This window comes from Salmo salar, chromosome 18 (assembly GCF_965601325.2).
Source record: "Salmo salar chromosome 18, fSalSal1, whole genome shotgun sequence".
Classification (NCBI taxonomy): Eukaryota; Metazoa; Chordata; class Actinopteri; order Salmoniformes; family Salmonidae; genus Salmo; species Salmo salar.
This window is the reverse complement of record NC_138308.1, coordinates 14,485,081-14,504,306: the sequence shown is the minus strand read 5'-3', so window position 1 is coordinate 14,504,306 and position 19,226 is coordinate 14,485,081. Positions and strand designations below refer to the sequence as shown.

Here is a 19,226-nt window from a genome sequence, read left to right as displayed (position 1 = left end):
TCTGGTGGACTGTGTTGGTCCTTTGCCCAAAGCCAAGAGTGGTAAGTAGTTTCTCTTAACCATAATGTGTGCTGCCAATAGTTTCTAAGGCCATTCCACTGAGGAAAATCACAGCTCCCAGTACTGTTAAGGCCCTGGTGAAATTATTGTCAATGTTTGGACTTCCACAGGTAGTGCAGTCGGACCAAGGGTTGAATTTCAAGTCAAAGGTCTTCCAGCAAGTGCTACAACAGTTGGGTGTAATCCAATGCCCCTCTGCCTTCCACCTAGAATCTCAACGTGCTCTTGAGAGATTTCAGACTTTGAAGTCTATGTTGAGAGCTTACTGCTTTGAGTTTGAAAAAAATTGGGATGAAGGGGTCTCTCGTGCTGTGTGCAGCACCGGATGCTGTTGAGAAATCTCTCCGTTTTAGTCTGAATAAACTCGTGTTTGGACATCATGTCAGAGGTCCTTTGAGTTTGCTGAGTGATGCAGGGCGACACCTTAAAAACAAATCTGTTGGAGCACATTAGCATTTTCTGATACAGATAACACCACGCCTGTGAGTTTGCTAGTGAGAATCTGGAGAAGGCGCAAACTAAAATTAAAGTCTGGTATGATCGGAAGGCCCAAGACCGCACTTTCGACGTAGGTGACCAAGTCCTGGTTTTGTTGCCCGTTCTGGGGTCACCAGTGTGCAGGAACAAAACCCGGCTGTATCATGTCAACATGTTGAAACCATACTCCACCCGCTACAATCGGGCAGAGAAGTCGATGGAAACTGGTAGTGATGTTCTGCCTGTAGCCACTGCTGTCACCGATGACTACAGTCTTCCTCAAGAGTACGAGGAAAGCTCAATACACTCTGTGCTGGTTGAGTAACTCAGAGATTCTAGAAAATCTTGATGTCTTTTTGGCACACTTGAAAAGGCAACATTGTTGCACTGCTTTTAGAATACCAGGGTTTATTCTCAGATGTGCCACCCAGTCAAATGTACTAGAGTATAACATTGACATCGGGACCCCGATCAAACATGCCTATCGAGTGAAACCTAAAAAAGAGAGTGAAGCTCCGCAGGGAGGTGGAATTTCACAACATGGCAACAGTCCATGTAGTTTGCCCCGTATATTAGTACCTAAGGTGGATGTGTGTCTGCGGTTGTGTTCTGATTTTTGGAAACTCAAAGCCGTTACTAAGTTGGACTCATACCCTTTGCCCATGGTCGACAATTGTGGGGACTGTGTTGGTGCTGCTAAGTACGTTATCAAGTCCCTCTAACTGAGCGCACCAAAGAGTTGTCTGCTTTTGTCACTCCTGATGGTTTGTTTGCCTACCTTCATTTCCCGTTCGGGTTATGAAATGCCGGAGCCAAGTTTCAAAGGCTCATGCACATCGTGCTACATGCCCTAGAAAATGCTGACGCATATTTAGCACGATCTGGCCCCAACACCTTCAGAATAATGGGAGTCTGTTTGGGCGTTTCGCAGCTGCCAACCTGACAGTTAACCTGTCAAAGAGCAAAATTGGCTGAGCAACAGTCAAATATCTCTGAAAAGTGGTGGGGCAAGGGAAAGTCCGATCAGTCCTGGCAAAAGTGGAGGCCGTCAATGACTTTCCAGCACCAGCGCCGATTCTTGGGAATGGCTGTCTACTACCAAGCTTTTTGTACGAACTTTGTCCAGGTTGTTGCGCCACTTACAGATTTGACCGGTCCGAAAGTCATTTTCCGTTGGAGTCCAGACGGAACTCCAAATATCCTTTTGGTCTCTGCACCGCTGCTAGCTGCTCCGGTTTTCAATCGTCTGTTTGCTCTGTACACCAATGCCAGTGACATAGGCGAAGGGGCTGTGCTCCTACAGAAAGACAACGTTAAGCACCCTGTGGGGTACTTTTCAAAGAAATTCGCCTCATATCAAAAACTCTACTTGACTATCGAGAAAGATGCTCGCTTTGGTACTGGCTCTATAGCACTTCGCGGTTTATGTCTCTACACTTCCGAGGGTCTATACCGATCATAATCCTCTAGTTTTCCTGCAAAAGACAAGCTCCACGAACCACAGACTCCTTCGTTGGAGTTTCCCCTTGAAATCAGACACGTTCGTGGTAAGGACAACTTGGTTGCTGATTGTCTTTCAAGAGTGGAAGTCTAAGTTTTGTGTTTAGCCAGTATATGGCCTTGGCTCACAATTTATTTTGACTGCACGTTTTGGAGAGGACTTTTGTGTTGGTTTGGCTCGTTCCAAGGGGACGAGAGTTATAGAAGTGTACGTGAGTTTTTCAAAAACTTGAGTTTTAGCCAACTATATATAAAAATGCTTCTTGAAAAAAGATTGAAAATATATATATATATTTTTTATTACTTTGTCTTATATTTAATTGTTGACAGCCAGTAAACGTCATGTTGATATTGGAGAAGGCGATGCATAAGTTGTTTTTTTGTTGAAGGTGTTACAGGTTTTGTTTTTTCCATTTACATTTTGAGGTACCACGTTGGCACGTAGAGCGCACCGATTAGTGTCACCTCGTTAGTAAGTATGTGTTACAACTGTGCTGGCTTGTCCATCTCATTAGTCGGAAGGTGTTTCACCTGTGCTAGCCCAGGTGATATTTAATAGTGGCTGGCCCAGTGCTCCAGTTGGTTCTCGAGAGAGTGGGCATGAGAGCTGTTGGAAGTGCTTGACCGCGGTTTAGCTCTCCCTCTGCTTGTGATAAAAACAAATCCTTTTATCTTGTTCTCCCCTTTTGGTTTGCTCCACTTGCTTTTAGCTCCAAATTATAAATTAGTGTGGGTTTTTATTTTGGTTTACCCTAACCCAAATTTAGTAGGTGTCTTTTAGGACCCAGACTTGTTGCTAGTCAACTTTCGGTGGACAGCCCCATGAGTGTCTGACAACTCCTCCTATAACCCACCTGTTTCCGTTTTGTTTGTCAGTGATTTTCTTTGTTAGTTCCCTTTGTTGTGAGCAACATTGAGTTTGTCGTATGGGAACATAAGTGTGTGTGTGTGTACTCTGCAGTCCAAAAAATATTCAACATACTGTAAGTATGTTGTGGTTAAGCAGCCAATGGTTTCTGAAATTTGAAATATAGTCCTCATTCCCAGTAATGAACGTAATTAAAGATTTCAACACTTGAACTACAGTTAAATACAACTTTAGCATAATACAAGATAAACAAAATCCATCTTTATGTGGCATAACAGAGAGTAGGCTGAACTAGCAGGAGTGAGTGCATCCCTTCGGTTTGTGAGGTGTCAGACTTACTGAGCAGGTGGTAGTTGGAGTCCCTCTCGTACTTGAAGGTCAGTCTACCGTAGCTGACATGGTTCAGGTTCTTCAGCCACTCAAAGTAGGAGACTGTCACTCCACCAGCGTTCAGGTACATGTCCTGAATAACCAAAGAGATGGTGGACTAGTTTGCAAACACTAACATTACAGCTATGCTGTAACATACAGGCAATCAAGAGCTGCGAAGTCAAAGAGTAAGTTTCACCGAGACAGATTAAGCAACTATCTGCATAAAATTGACTTCTAAACAATAGTTTAAAATATAATTAATCCTCCATTCAAAAAAATAGAGTCAGACTCTGGAGACCAGAGGTATACAATCCAACTAATCAATGTTTAGGAAATCCTGGTCTTCACTGTAGATTTAAGTCAGAATCTGGCCCGTATCCACAAAGCGTCTGAGTAGGAGTGCTGATTTAGGATCACTTTTGCTTTTAAGTTCATAATGAATAAGAATGTAATTGTATGGACAGATCTCAGATCAGCACTCCTACTCCGAGATGCTTTGTGGATACGGGCCCTGGCCTTCTTCTAGGCCAAAATGTTTAGATCTGGGTCTGTGAAAACAGCCTTAAAAATATCTAGGTCTCCAGGACCAACACAATCTAATGGAACCTGTTACAAGTTGCGAAAAATTTAGAAAATATGAATATGCAATCTGAAATATGCATACAGCCTCTCACCGGAATCACCATGATATTCCTCTCCAGGAAGATCTTATCAGCGTCAGGGGTGGTGGGGCCATTGGCTCCTTCAGCAATGATCTGGAAAAACAAAAGACGATTTAAATACACTTTACATACCGAATTCAGCTTTCCACAAACACGTTTCTACTGTTAGTGAGGTTCAATAGAGTTCAGTGATGATTGTGTACATTTTATATAACTTTAGCCTGCAATAATGTGGATTCTCTGCACATTACTCAGTGTGTAATAAGAGTGACTGCTGGTCTGGACATGATTGTTGAACTTTGACCTTGGCCTTGATTTTGTGGGCGTTATTCCTGGTCAGTTGCTTCTCGCTGGCGGCGGGGATCAGGATGTCACAGTCGGCCTCCAGGATGCTGCCTTCGTATGGTGTGGAGTTGGGGAAGCCCACAATGGTGCCGTGTTGCTGGTGGGAAGAACGAGAGAGAAAGAGAATGAGACATACAGTAGACAATTACAGGACCAAAGTATATCCTTGGTCATGCACCTCAAATGGTTTGCCAGGTTGGCTGTACGGCTGTGGAAGACTGTACATCCCCTAGGTGGCACCCTTAGACCGTGCTTTCCACATGGCATGAAACAGCCAGAGAGAGATCAACCTGCAGGTTAGTGACTGTAGCTATGAGTTGTGTACTAACCAGCTTGTAGTCCTCCAGCTCCTTGGGATCGATGCCTTTGGGGTTCCAGATGTTTCCATCCATCTCTCCAACACCAACACACTTGGCCCCGAAACGGTGTAGGTAACGCATGGAGTGCATGCCAACATTACCGAAACCCTGGGAGAAGAGAAGGAAGAATGACATGTTTCAGAATAAAATAAGAACATAGGTTGGAACTGTTTTTGGCCTGAGTGCCTTGTAAGTCACATATTATTAAGCCTGTTCCGCTTGTATGTACCAAATGCACATTTATGTTTATGTTCTTGTTCATGAGTGTAATGTAGTGTCTTCCGGTCCAGTGGGTTTATGGATCACTTCTGATATTGATAACACATGGTGCAGCCTCCAATCAGTACAGCTTGTAATTAGCTGTAACACTGTGTTCTACTGTAGGAGGGAGGACAGTCCTCTGTACATCAACATTTAACAAGCTATGTCTGCTATTCAGTGATTATACCAACAGCGTGGCTGCCATCCTTTATAGTAGTCTCTAATGTTGCTACCTCTAACCAAAAAGAATGATATTTTTTATAAAATATTGCTTTTCCTTCTTAATGCATTTGAGCCAATCAGTTGCGTTGTGACAAGGTAGGGGTGGTATACAGAAGATAGCACTATTTGGTAAAAGACCAAGTCCATATTATGGCAAAAACAGCTCAAATAAGCAAAGAGAAACAACAGTCCATCATTACTTCAAGACATGAATGTCAGTCTATTTGGAAAATTTCAAGAACTTTGAAGAAACTTTCAAGTGCAGTCGCAAAAACCATCAAAAGCGCTATGATGAAACTGGCTCTCATGAGGACCGCCACAGGAAATGAAGACCCAGAGTTGCCTCAGCTGGAAAGGATAAGTTAATTAGAGTTACCAGCCTCAGAAATTGCAGCCCAAATAAGTGCTTCACAGAGTTCAAGTAACAGACATCTCAACATCAACTGTTCAGAGGAGACTGCATGAATCAGGCCTTCGTGGTCGAATTTCTACAAAGAAACCACTACTACAGAAACCAATAAGAAGAAGAGACTTGCTTGGGCCAAGAAACCCGATCAATGGACATTGGACCGGTGGAAATCTGTCCTTTGGTCTGATGAGTTCAAATTTGAGATTTTTTTGTTCCAACCGCCGTGTCTTTGTGAGACGCAGAGTAGGTGAACGGATGATCTCCGCATGTGTGGTTCCCACCGTGAAGCATGGAGGTAAGGCACGCATTCAAGGCACTTATTCTGCAGCGATACGCCATCCCATCTGGTTTGCGCCTAATGGGACTATCATTTGTTTTTCAACAGGACAATGACCCAAAACACACCTCCAGGCTGTTTACGGGATATTGGACCAAGAAGGAGAGTGATGGAGTGCTGCATCAGACGACCTGGCCTCCACAATAGCCCGACTTCAACCCAATTGAGATGGTTTGGAATGAGTTGGACCGCAGAGTGAAGGGAAAGCACCCAACAAGTGCTCAGCATATGTGGGAACTCCTTCAAGACTATTAAAAAAGCATTCCAGGTGTAGCCGGTTGAGAGAATTCCAAGAGTGTGCAAATCTGTCATAAAGGCAAAGGGTGGCTACTTTAATTAATCTAAAATGTATATTTTGATTTGTTTAACAATTTAGTTACTACATGATTCCATATGTGTAATTTCGTAGTTTTGATGTCTTCACTAATATTCTACAATGTAGAAAATAGTACAAATAAAGAAAAACCCTTGAATGAGTAAGTGTGTCCAAACTTTTGACTGGTACTGTACCTTTTACTATAATGCCACCCCATACACTGTAAAGTGCTTTGAGACCTGATGAAAGTAAATCAAATGCCATTCCTAATCAATAAGTGCTGTGTCTGTGTACCTGGATGACAAAGGTCTTGTCGGTGAAGCCAGGGCTCAGGCCCAGCTGGCTCATGTAGGCCGCCTCGTTGATGAAGTTCTCGATGCCGTGGAATACTCCTCGCCCGGTGGCCGAGATCCTTCCGTGGATGCCACCCTGGCTGATGGGCTTACCAGTCACACAGGCATGAGCGTTGATGTCCTGGACACAGAGGAGAGGAACATGTGGATAGTTAGTGGTGGAATTAGCAACTTCACATAAGCCAATAAAAGAAGCGGACGGCCATTTTATTTTAAGTATTTTTGCAACCTTGTAAGAGGCACACTGGATGGTGATCGACACATTTTGTGACGTACCAGAGACAAATCATCCGAGGGATAAAGATAAGGCTCTAGCGAGACTCTTTACAATAATAACATCAATATATCCCAGAAACGAGTCTATTTGGAAGACTATGCCAAACAAAGTCCCAACATGAGGCCTGCATGGACACAGCACTGTCCTCAAACTGTGATAAGCTTAATCCTAGACAGGACAAGAGCAGGTCTCTGTAGTTCTATGACAACGCTATAGGGTAGAAGTTCTAGTGTACAGTTGAAATGCTTTACTTTTGGAGTGCTCCCTGGCCACCTCCCTGGGAATCAACAAAACATATAAGCATCATACAGCAAGAGACAGTTAAACTTAATGGAATCTAGAGCTTTGTCTTTCAGTAGACTTGGAACAATATCCTAAGGACGGGAAAATAAGGGTCATATAAAAGGCCAGCAGAACTTTGTGTAAAAACTCAAATCTTCAAAAGGGACAAAGGGAGAAGAAAAACAAAAAAACAATGACATACCGGAAATATTTACTCAGCAAAGTCAATAAGGATGGCTAGTGTACACACAGAATAATGACAAGTTATCACTTGACTACTAGCTACTGTACATCGTTTTGTGTACAGTCATCTAACATAGTTGCTTGGTTATAAGGTTGATAAGACATGAACAGATTTCATGGTGATAAAAGATACCAAGCAGAGGAAGAGCTGAGAAAGTTATCTATTACATTTTCCTTCATTTAAGTGGTTTACGATAATTGTTCAAAGCTGTTTAGCTTAGTTGACAGGAAGTGCTGGGGGGAAACACCATGTCTATTGTGGGAGAGGGCAGTGAGTTTATACGGGGAACACGTACATGGTGGCCCATGGTGTTGGCATAGGTGTCAGCAATCCAGGACATTTCCCTCTCTCCCGTGCTCATATCAGGGGCAGGGACATCAATGCCAGGTCCTGACAGGGGAAAGAAGAGAGGTTAAAGTGAACTTCTAGGATAACAAAAAATGCCTTAGTAAAGAAGAAACAAACAATACACCAACAACAAACTCATACTGAAACGCATGTAGACCCATCTAAATATGTTGGTGTGAAACAGTAGTACAGTATTTAGATAGAGGCACTCATGGCCCACTTTGAAGCTATTGCAGTGTACTGTAGGTAGTCTAGTCACATGACGTGTAACCAAGACATGTCGCTATATAAACAGTCCCCTCATCCCCCTATGGAAGAATGTTCCTGGAATGCCTTTTAATAACTGGCTTCCTCTGACCTTCCTGATTTAGTGATCACGTGGACGACATTTACAGCTTTGAATAACAAAAGAGACATAAAGAGTGCCCTTCTTGCCTTTTTAAACGCTGGACTTGTCAGGCTAGAAACCCCCTACGAAAGCCTGAAGTCAGGTCACAGGTACTTCATACTTTGAAAGCATAAAATAACTCTTAAAACAAGCGGAAGTCCTTGGGAATGATAGGTCATTGTTACAAAGAACGTGAAGTTAAAGGGAACTGCTTATTTAATTCTAACGTCCCTCAAAAATATTTGGTGTATTATTTCGTCTTAGATTTTTTTTTCTGGTGTACAGTTTTCCCTTGTCAAGCCTTCTGTTTAACTCCTCTCTCATCATGGTTATTTACGTTTGTGCTGCGCCGCGGGCTCATGAAACCCCCCCTCCCCTCCCCCACTACAGGGGACCATGTATTCATGCGGACATACACATTACCGCCAGACATTTTCACCGCCAGCCTTCAGTGTTCCCCTGATCACAGACACTACTCACCAATAAAACCCTTCTTGGCCAGCTCAATGGTGAATCTCCTGGTGATTTTCTCCAGTTCATTGTCCTGCAGGCAGAGCATTACAGTATGATAAATGGCATTGAATATTTCACTGGCAGTAAAGTCAGACCAAATAAGTAAAGGCTCTTCTTTATCAGCACAAAAACATCCTGCTTTGTGATAGAATAGGATTCTCAAATATTGAGATGCAACATCAGCTTCAGGTAGGTTAATACTAATGTCAAAGCTGGATTACTTGAATTTATTCAATGAACACTGAAGGTGAAAGACTCATCTACCTGGCTCAAGGACTATAAGTTTGGCTCAGGAGGAGCAAGGGACAAAAGAAAACCTCCTGCTCTTTCAGAGCCAGCAGCCCAGCAGATAGATAAGGGGTAAATGTCCCGGTCATGATGTTTACCAGCTGATGGCTCAGCAGTTCTCCCCCAGAGCAGAGCTGCCGATGCTTAATAACAACACAGGGCAGGTCAGCGCTAGGCTGGCTACAGGAAGTGGTGTGAGAGCCCACTGACTAACAGCTTCCTGTGCAGAGCTCTATGGAACACTAAATGTGGCTTTCAGGAATGGTGTGATCTTTTAATTTAGATAAGGTATTCAACATCTTAATAACGTGTGCTATAATATGTACAATATGCACTTAATTACGTTCTTATTCGCAAATTTAAATAACTTTTAAGTGCAGGTCATGCATATTTTCTATTTTTGAGAAACATAGACAAAATCATTTTCTATGGCTCCTTCTTCCCTATCAGTAGTAATCTCAGCTAACTCTGGGGTCAAAGTTGAAGATAGAGATTCTCATCCTTGTTCCGATCACTGCTAAAACAAACACTCCAATGAATGGTCACATAATAGGGCATCCTGCAGCCTTCCTACATGGCATACACTGGCTGAATCAACATTGTTTCAATGCAATTTGTCAACGTATTGTGACGCAGAATCAACGTGGAAAATACATTGGATTTGAAAGAAAGTCATCATCCAGTTGTTTTCATCTAATTGCACCCAGCATTGTAAACATTGAAATTAGGGTAAAACTTCAACTTAAATACATCAACTTAACCAGAAATATATGTTGAAATTCCACGTAAAAATTGTACTCTTTTTAATCCTATATTCAATATATTATGGTTGAAATTATGTTGAACTTCATATTTGATTAGACATATTATTTGACCTTGTTTCAATGTTGATAGAATGGTATGTTTGAATCAACGTAATTGTTTAAACATCATGCTATCAACCTAAGTGATGTGGTATATTGAATTAAATGTGAAGCCACAGTAACAATTTCTGCCTGAACATTGAGGGACTCCTACTGGTACATGATGGGGTAATGCACTTCAATGAGAACTAGTTTACCATCCAGATGTCTAACTATGTACCCTGCCTAGCGTTGTAAACAAGCTGTGTTCGTTTCAGCTGAGCTATCATGTCAACACATTTAGACATTGACCAGCTTCCATACTCATTTGAGTAGACTACTTAAATAACATTGAATAGTTGAAAGTAACTAACTTTTCTTACAAAAGCTGTATGTTAAAAGTAAATTCTGAGTGAGGTTGGGTTTATCTTAGGGCTTGGAATTGCGACATTATCATGATACTTAGGTGCCAATACAATATGTATGGCAATTCTCACGATTCTACAGTATACGTATTGATACTGTGATTTTATTGCGATTCGATGTTCCAAACATATTGCTCAGCATATGTCTGCTGCAGAGGGACAAGCGAGAGCAATGAGAAAACAAGTTTTGATCAGTTATGGAAATAAGTGTTGAAAACAAAATTGTCTTCCTATTTTAAAAGAAAAAAGGAGAACAAGCTATGCAGATAGCACATAAATATTGTGATAGTCAAAATTAATATTCCGATATGTATGCTGCATGGACATTCGATTTGCCCAGAGAACACCATCATTTCAATGTGAAGCTAGGTGTACTATCCTTTATCTAAGGTTGATTGGAAGTTAGACATAGTTACCACTAGCCCTATAAATAGCATGCCAAATAGATGATTAGACAACTTTTACCTTGCCCTTATTGATGTCTTTAACATACATTATATACACCTGCTCTTTCCATGACAGACTGACCAGGTGAAAGCTACAGTATGATCCCCTATTGATGTCACTTGTTAAATCCACTTCAATCAGTGTAGATGAAAGGGGGGGGTTAAAGAAGGGTTTTTTAAGCCTTGAGACAATTGAGACATGTATTGTGTATATGTGCTATTCAGAGGGTGAATGGGCAAGACAAAAGATTGAAGTGCCTTTGAACGGGGTATGGTAGTAGGTGCCAGGTGCACCGGTTTGTGTCAAGAACTGCAACGCTGCTGGGTTTTTCACATTCAACAGTTTCCCGTGTGTATCAAGAATGGTCCATCACCCAAAGGACATCCAGCCAACTTGACAATTTTGGGAAGCAATAGACTCAACATGAGCCAGCATCCCCGTGGAATGCTTTGGACACCTTCGAGTCCATGCCCTGACAAAATTAGGCTATTCTGAGGGCAAAGGGGAGGGTGCAACTCAATATTAGGAAGATGTTCGGTATACTCAGTGTATACAGTGCATTTGGAAAGTATTCAGAGCCCTTGACTTACGTTACAGCCTTATTCTAAAATGTATTTAAAAAAATTCTTCCATCAATCTACACAAAATACCCCATAATGGCAAAGCGAAAACAGGTTTAGAATTTTTAGCACATTTATAAAAATGTAAAACAGAAATGTCTTATTTGTGACCCGATTCAGGAAACTAGGCGTATATCGCAAGTCACAACTTCACAAAAGAGCCGTTTGAACGTAAAAAAAGTGTTTTTTTGGCAGAAATGCCTTCTCGAACATGTGAACTTTCATGTGCCTTAATATCAAACTTATATGCCATCTGTAAATACGAATAAAACTTCAATTACGAGCCTAGTTGGTTTAGCCACAGAAAGAGACCACAACCTTCCCGCTAGCCATGATTGGCTGAGATAATGAGTGGGCTGGACATGCCGAGAGATGAGTTAGGATTGGTCTGCGGTGTTGCATCTTGTGTCTAAAATGAGCTGCATGTTATGCGTAGATAATCCTTTCTATTGCCGTTTTCGAAAGATATAACATTAGCCATGGAGAACTGCAAATATGTTGCTACTGCTAAACATGTATGTCCTGAATGTATCAGGCGCTATCAACAAACGTCAGTGGGAAAAAGTTGTGATGGACTACTTTCTTGAGGACGATCGTGTCATGCGGACTCTCTGACTGAAAATTAATCAGACGATGAGGAAATCCCTGATTTAGGTAAAAACATTTTTAGTGATGTTCTCTCAGAATGCCATTTCGTATTGCTTGTTATAGCCTAATGTTAGCAAGCTAACATTGAACCTACTTGGTTAACTTTAGCTAGCTATGACAATCAGGTTTGTATTGCTAGTTAAAGCTTGCTGTTAGCTAGACAGCTGACGTTAGATGGATGGCTAGCTATTGAACATTACGTGTATGAACTGTGTGTAGTGATGTTCTCAGAATGCCATTTCGCAACCATTGTATAATAATGCTAAAATATTTGTATCTGGAATTTGTCTTTCAGCAGAACACGCCTGACTCTCCTCCACCAGTCAAACAAGGAGAATGGTCTAATGCCTCCCATCAAAAACAGAGCTGGCCCAAGCAAGCACAGGTTACACCTGAAGCATGAGGACTTGCAGCGAGTGAACTTCAACAACTACGCAGAGGATAATGCAATAGTATCACCAGGACGCCACCCAGGACACAAACACTTTGGTGGAAAGCTGCTGTCATCCCATGTGACAAAAGCAGCAGTGGCATCTCTACAAGGAATCGATGACAACACTTGGTATGTGATGCACAAACACATCTTGATTATTTAATTGACCAACATTATTGGCACTACTTTTATTGAGCTTAAATGTTTTCCGCATTTTCCAGAGGTACGTGTTGTCAGGCTGTCTTCCTTCAGGAATCTGTGGAGAAAATTGCTGCCCCACATCTCAAGCACTAAGCCCAGGACAGACCTGTGCTGGCAGTGCCAGAAGAACAACTATCAGGTCTTCAGATCTGTCAATATGCCAGAAGCTGTTAGATCAGTCGAGCGGAAGAAGCAAGAGCAGCATCTCTTGCTTGTTCAGTGAGCGGTGACAAAGAGGCTATAGACATCACATGCCCTGCACCAAAGTCAAGGGCAGGACGGAATATAGATTCCCTTGTTCTTGCGCGGGTCGGACAGACCAGTCATCAGCACTAGCTGCAGTGCATCTATGTAAATGACTCTCTCCTAACACGTGCCATACGTTGCTGCTATTTTTTTATCCTGCTGCTCAGCCACTTTACCCCTGATTGTATGCATATAACTACCTCGATCACTATCGTTATTGATATTGTACTTGTACATACTGTATATTATTTTATTTATAATTGACACTATTTCTAATATTGCTACTCTGCAAGTAACCATTTGGCTGTACCGTTTTACACCTTCTGTAGAGACCCAGCCACTTATCAATATTCATTTTATATATATATATATATATGAATATTTTTGCTGTGTGTGGTTGTAACATACAGTACCACAACAATATCATGTGACCGTATCAAGTGTCCACCACATAAATATGGCACATGCATCTGTTTATGTACTGTACATATGCACCTCACTCAGGTTTCAACTCAGGTTGCATGGCCTTATCACATAGTATTCCATACTTAAGTTAAGTGCATGTGTAACAGTATATAAAGTATGCTAAAATACTGGTGTGAAGGCATTTGGGCAGTGGTGTAAAGTACTTCAGTAAAAGTACTTTAAAGTACTACTTAAGGAGCTGTACATTACTTTACTATTTATATTTTTGGAACTTTTACTTCACTACATTCCAAAATAAAAGAATGTACTTTACACTCCATACATTTTCCCTGACTCCATACATTTTCCCTGACACCCAAAAGTACTCATTACATTTTGAAAGGAAAACTGTTCAATTCACACCCTTATCAAGAGAACATCCCTACTGCACTTGATCTGGCAGACTCACTAAACACAAATTCTTTGTTTGAAAAATGTTGGAGTGTGCCCCTGGCTATCCATACATTTTTTTTTAAAACTTTTTTTAAAAATGGGCGTCTGGTTTAATATAAGGAATTTCAAATGATTTATACTTTTACTTTTGATACTTAAGTACATTTTAGTAATTCCATTTACTTGCGATACTTTATTTTTTAAAACCAAATACTTTGACTTTTACTCAAGTAGTATTTTCCTGGGTGACTTACCTTAATAGAAAATGACTGAAGTAAAAGTATCTTTACATTTACTCAAGTATGACAATTTAGTACCTTTTCCATCACTGGATGTGGCTGAGGTATTAGCATTTCTTTCACATGACCCATCAATTTAAACAAGTGTGTCTGGGGAAGCATCTAATCTTTATATCATCTGGACACTGTTTACCTGGAATCTTTCCTTATTGCTACTACCACTTTTAGTCTTAATGTTTACTACACTACTCACTGTTTAGCACCTGGCCTCACATGTGAATCCTGAAAGAGATGGGTGGGGCTGGCTTAAGAGGGAGTGAACAATGCTGAATGGGTGTAGACAAAGGAGAGCTCTCCAGTAGGTACCAAAACATTCAAAGGCCCTTTTCTCAAAAGTGAGTTTACAAATGTATCAACATTCAAAGCAGAATTACTTTCCCATTGTTCCTTAAACATGCAGTGTATGACATACCATTTTGTAGCTATGTGTCTCTACTTTTTACCAATGTAAAAAAAACGATTTCAAATGTTGCTACATAAGACCGAATCCAGGTGGTGAGTCACATTTACTAAGTATTCAGACCTTTTGCTACGAGACTTGAAATTGAGCTCATGTGCATTCTGTTTACATTTATCATCCTTGAGATGTTTCTACAACTTGGAGTCCACCTGTGGTCAATTGATTGGGCATGCTGTGGAAAGGCAGGAACCTGTCTATATAAAAAGTCCCACAGTTGACAGAAACAAGATTCTCTGGTCTGATAAAACCAAGACTGAACTCTTTGGCCTGAATGCCAAGCATCATGTCTGCAGGAAACCTGGCACCATCCCTACGGTAAAGCATGGTGGTGGCAGCATCATGCTGTGTGGATGTTTTTCAGATGCAGGGACTGGGAGACTAGTCAGGATCAAGGGAAAGATAAATGGAGCAAACTACAGAGAGATCCTTGATGAAAACCTGCTCCGGAGCGCTCAGGACCTCAGACTGGGGCGAAGGGTCACCTTCCAACAGGTCAACAACCCCAAGCACACAGCATAGACAATGCAGGAGTGGCGGACTTCAACCCGATCGAACATCTCTGGAAAGACCAAACACCAGATACTTTCCGTATCTATGTGGAATTTTCAACACAATTTCTACGTATACATACAGTACCAGTCAAAAGTTGACACACCTACTCAAAGGTTTCTCTGTAGTTTTACTATATTGTAGAATAGTGAAGACATCAAAACTGTGAAATAACACATATGGAATCATGTAATAATCTAAAAAGTGTTCAATAAATCAAAATATATTTGATATATTTGAAATTCTTCAACGTAGCTACCCTTTGTCTTGAGTTCATCTGCAGCTGCCATGGTTACCCAGTATGGCTGGCTGAGCTACATATCTGATTGGCTGCCTTACATGAAAGGCGGTGCAACCAAGGTTTGAGGTTGGGTGATTGTGGAGGCCAGGTCATCTTATGCAGCAGTCCATCGCTCTCCTTCTTGGTCAAATAGCCCTTACACAGCCTGGAGGTGTGTTAGGTTATTGTCCTGTTGAAAAACAAAATGATAGTCCCACTAAGCGCAACCCAGATGGGATGGCTTATCGCTGCAGAATTCTGTGGTAGCCATGCTGGTTAAGTGTGCCTTGAATTCTAAATAAATCACAAACAGTGTCACCTGCAAAGCACCCCCACACCATCACACCTCCTCCTCCATGCTTCACGGTGGGAACCACACATGCAGAGATCATCCGTTCCCCTACTCTGCGTCTCACAAAGACTTGGCGGTTAGAAACAAAAATTTCAAATTCGGACTCATCAGACCAAAGGACAGATTTCCACCAGTCTAATGTCCATTGCTCGTGTTTTTTTTTCTTATTGGTGCCCTTTAGTAGTGGTTTATTTGCAGCAATTCGACCATAAAGGCCTGATTCACGCAGTCTCCTCTGAGCAGTTGATGTTGAGATGTGTCTGTTACATGAACTCTGTAAAGCAGTTATTTGTGCAGCAATTTCTGAGGCTGGTAACTCTAATGAACTTATCCTCTGTACAACCAGAGAACATTTTTAAAATAAACTAGACCAACTTTACTCCACACACAGAGATGCATACAAAGCTCTCCCCTGCCCTCCATTTGGCAAATCTGACCATAATTCTATCCTCCTGATTCCTGCTTAGAAGCAAAAACTAAAGCTGTGACTCGCTCAATATGGAAGTGGTCAGATGACACGGATGCTATGTTACAGGACTGTTTTGCTAGCACAGACTGGAATATGTTCCTGGGATTCATCCAATGTCATTGAGGAGTATACCACCTCAGTCATCGGCTTCATCAATAAGTGCATCAACGACGTCCCCCCCCCCAGTGACCGTACGTACATATCCCAACCAGAAGCCATGGATTACAGGCAACATCCGCATCGAGCTAAAGGCGAGAGCTGCCGCTGTCAAGGAACGGGACACAAATCTGGACGCTTATAAGAAATCCCGTTATGCCCTCAGATGAACCATCAAACAAGCAAAGCGTCAATTACAGGATTAAGGTTGAATCCGACAAACCAGCTCTGATGCTTGTCGGATGTGGCAGGGCTTAAACTATTTCGGACTACAAAGGGAAACCCAGATGTGAGCTGCCCAGTGACGGGAGCCTATCAGATGAGCTAAATGCCCTTTATGCTCGCTTCGAGGCAAGCAACGCTGAAGCATGCACGAGACACCAGCTGGTCTGGACGACTGTGTGATAATGCTCTCGGTAGCCGAACAAGTCAACATTCACAAAGCCGCGGGGCCAGACGGATTACCAAGACGTGTACTCAAAGCATGCGCAGACCAACTGGCAAGTGTCATTTTCAACCTCTCCCTGACCGAGTCTTTAATACCTACATGTTTGTGTGCCCAAGAAAGTGAAGGTAACATGCCTAAATTATTACGGCCTAGTAGCACTCACGTCGGTAGCCATGAAGTGCTTTGAAAGGCTGGTCATGGCTCACATCAACAGCATCCTCCCGGATACCCTAGACCCACTCCAATTCGCATACCGCCCCAACAGATCCACATATGACGCAATCTCAATCCACACTGCCCTTTCCCACCTGGACAAAAGGAACACCTAAGTGAGAATGCTGTTCATTGACTACAGCTCTGCATTCAACACCATAGTGCCCATGATGCTCATCACTAAGCTAAGGACCCTAGGACTAAGCACCTCCCTCTGCAACTGGATTCTGGATTTCCTGACGGACCACCCCCAGGTGGTAAGGGTAGGCAACACCACATCTGCCATGCTGATCCTCAACACTGGGGCCCCTTAGGGATGTGTACTTAGTCCCCTCCTGTACTCCCTGTACACCCACGACTGCGTGGCCAAAAACGACTCCAACACCATCATTAAGTTTGCTGATGACACAACAGTGGTAGGCCTTATCACCGACAATGATGAGTCTATAGGGAGGAGGTCAGAAACCTGGCAGTGTGGTCCCAGGACAACAACCTCTACCTCAATGTGAACAAGACAAAAAATCTGACCGTGGACTACAGGAAAAGGCGGGCCCGAACAGGCCCCCATTAACATCAACGGGGCTGTAGTGTAGCGGGTCGAGAGTTAAGTTCCTTGGTGTACACATCACCAACGAACTATCATGGTCCAAACACACCAAGACAGTCGTGAAGAAAGCCCAACATTTTTTCCACCTCGGGAGACTGAAAAGACTTGGCATGGGTCTCCAGATCCTCATAGGTTCTACAGCTTCACCATCGAGAACATCCTGACCGATTGCATCACCGCCTGGTATGGCAACGGCTCTGCATCTGACCATAAGGCGCTACAGAGGGTAGTGCGTACGGCCCAGTACATCACTGGGGCCAAGCTTCCTGCCATCCAGGACCTATATACTAGGCAGTGTCAGAGGAAAGCCCCAAAAATTGTCAGAGACTCCAGTCACCCAAATCATAGACGGTTTTCTCTGCTATCGCACGGCTAGCGGTACTGGAGTGCCAAGTCTAGGACCAAAAGGCTCCTTAACAGCTTCTACCCCCAAGCCATAAGACTGCTGAACAATTAATAAAATCGCCACTGAACAATTTACATTGACCCCCCCTTTTTGTACACTGATGCTACTCGCTGTTTACTATCTATGCATAGTCACGTCACCCCTACCTACTGTAGATGTACAAAATACCTCTAACCTATACCCCCCACACATTGACTCGGTACCCCCTGTATGTAGCCTCGTTATTGTTATTTTATTGTGTTACTTTTTATTTTGTTTATTTGGTAAATATTTTCATAACTCTTTCTTTAACTGTACTGTTGGTTAAGGGCTTGTAAGTAAGCATTTTCATGGTAAGATCTACACATGTGAGAAATAACTTTTTGATTTAAACTTACCAAATAGGGCTATCTTCTGTATACCACCCCTACCATCTCACAACACAACTGATTGGCTCAAACGCATTAAGGAAAGAAATTCCACAAATTAACAAGGCACACCTTTTAATTGAAATGCATTCCAGGTGACTACCTCGTGAAGCTGGTTGAGAGAATGCCAAGAGGTGTGCAAAGCTGTAATCAAGGCAAAGGGTGGCTACTTTGAAGAATCTCAAATATATATTCATTTGTTTAAACACTTTTTTGGTTACTACATGATTCCATATGTGTTATTACATAGTTTTGATGTCTTCGCTATTGTGCTACAATGTAGAAAATAGTAAAAATAAAGAAAACTCCTGGAATGAGTAGGTGTCCAAACCTTTGACTGGTAATGTAGATCTCATGATTAGGTTGAAATTAAATTGATTTAACAACCTGTTAGTCAGGTTAAGTCAATTAATTGAAGATAAAGTTTTACCCTAATTTCAATGTTTACAAAGCAGGTTGAAATTAGATAAAAATGTGATTACTTTTTTCAAATCAAATGTATTTTCCACGTTGATTCCATGTCAATGCATTGAAACAAACAGTGTGTGCCCAATGGTTATTATCTATGCACTAGGGGTAAAATACATCACAATAGACCTAGTGTGACGAAAATTACATGCCTTGACAGCACTCTTATCACTGGTTTAGATGACTTGGTAATGTGAGCCTGTATGATAAGCTCTGAGTCACAGATAAACAAGTTCAAAATAAAATAGAAACTAACTTTGTTGTCTATTGAGAAACTGCTTTGTACATAGAAAGGGAACACACCCTAAAGCTAATGAAAAGTGCCATGTGACTGGGAGAATGGGATGAAAGGACATCAACAATTTCTTAAGATACTCTGGCGTATCCCGAAACAAACTAATACCTACAGTGTAATTCTTTACGTTGATCTTCACTCCAGCTTTGGCTCCTCCAAATGGCACATCTGAAGGAATTTAAAATGGACGGGGTTACATCAGAAAAAACACAACAG

At 42.0% G+C, this 19,226-nt stretch overlaps 1 protein-coding gene across 1 annotated transcript in view; it reads right to left on the bottom strand.

The window, feature by feature from the left end:
* Positions 1 to 19,226, bottom strand: part of glud1 (glutamate dehydrogenase 1) — a 43,573-nt gene that overhangs the window by 12,667 nt on the left and 11,680 nt on the right. Inside the window, 8 exon segments of the mRNA NM_001123553.1 lie at positions 3,245 to 3,368; positions 3,952 to 4,032; positions 4,244 to 4,381; positions 4,614 to 4,751; positions 6,483 to 6,662; positions 7,640 to 7,734; positions 8,561 to 8,624; positions 19,123 to 19,178. Coding sequence (NP_001117025.1) covers positions 3,245 to 3,368; positions 3,952 to 4,032; positions 4,244 to 4,381; positions 4,614 to 4,751; positions 6,483 to 6,662; positions 7,640 to 7,734; positions 8,561 to 8,624; positions 19,123 to 19,178 — 876 coding nt within the window.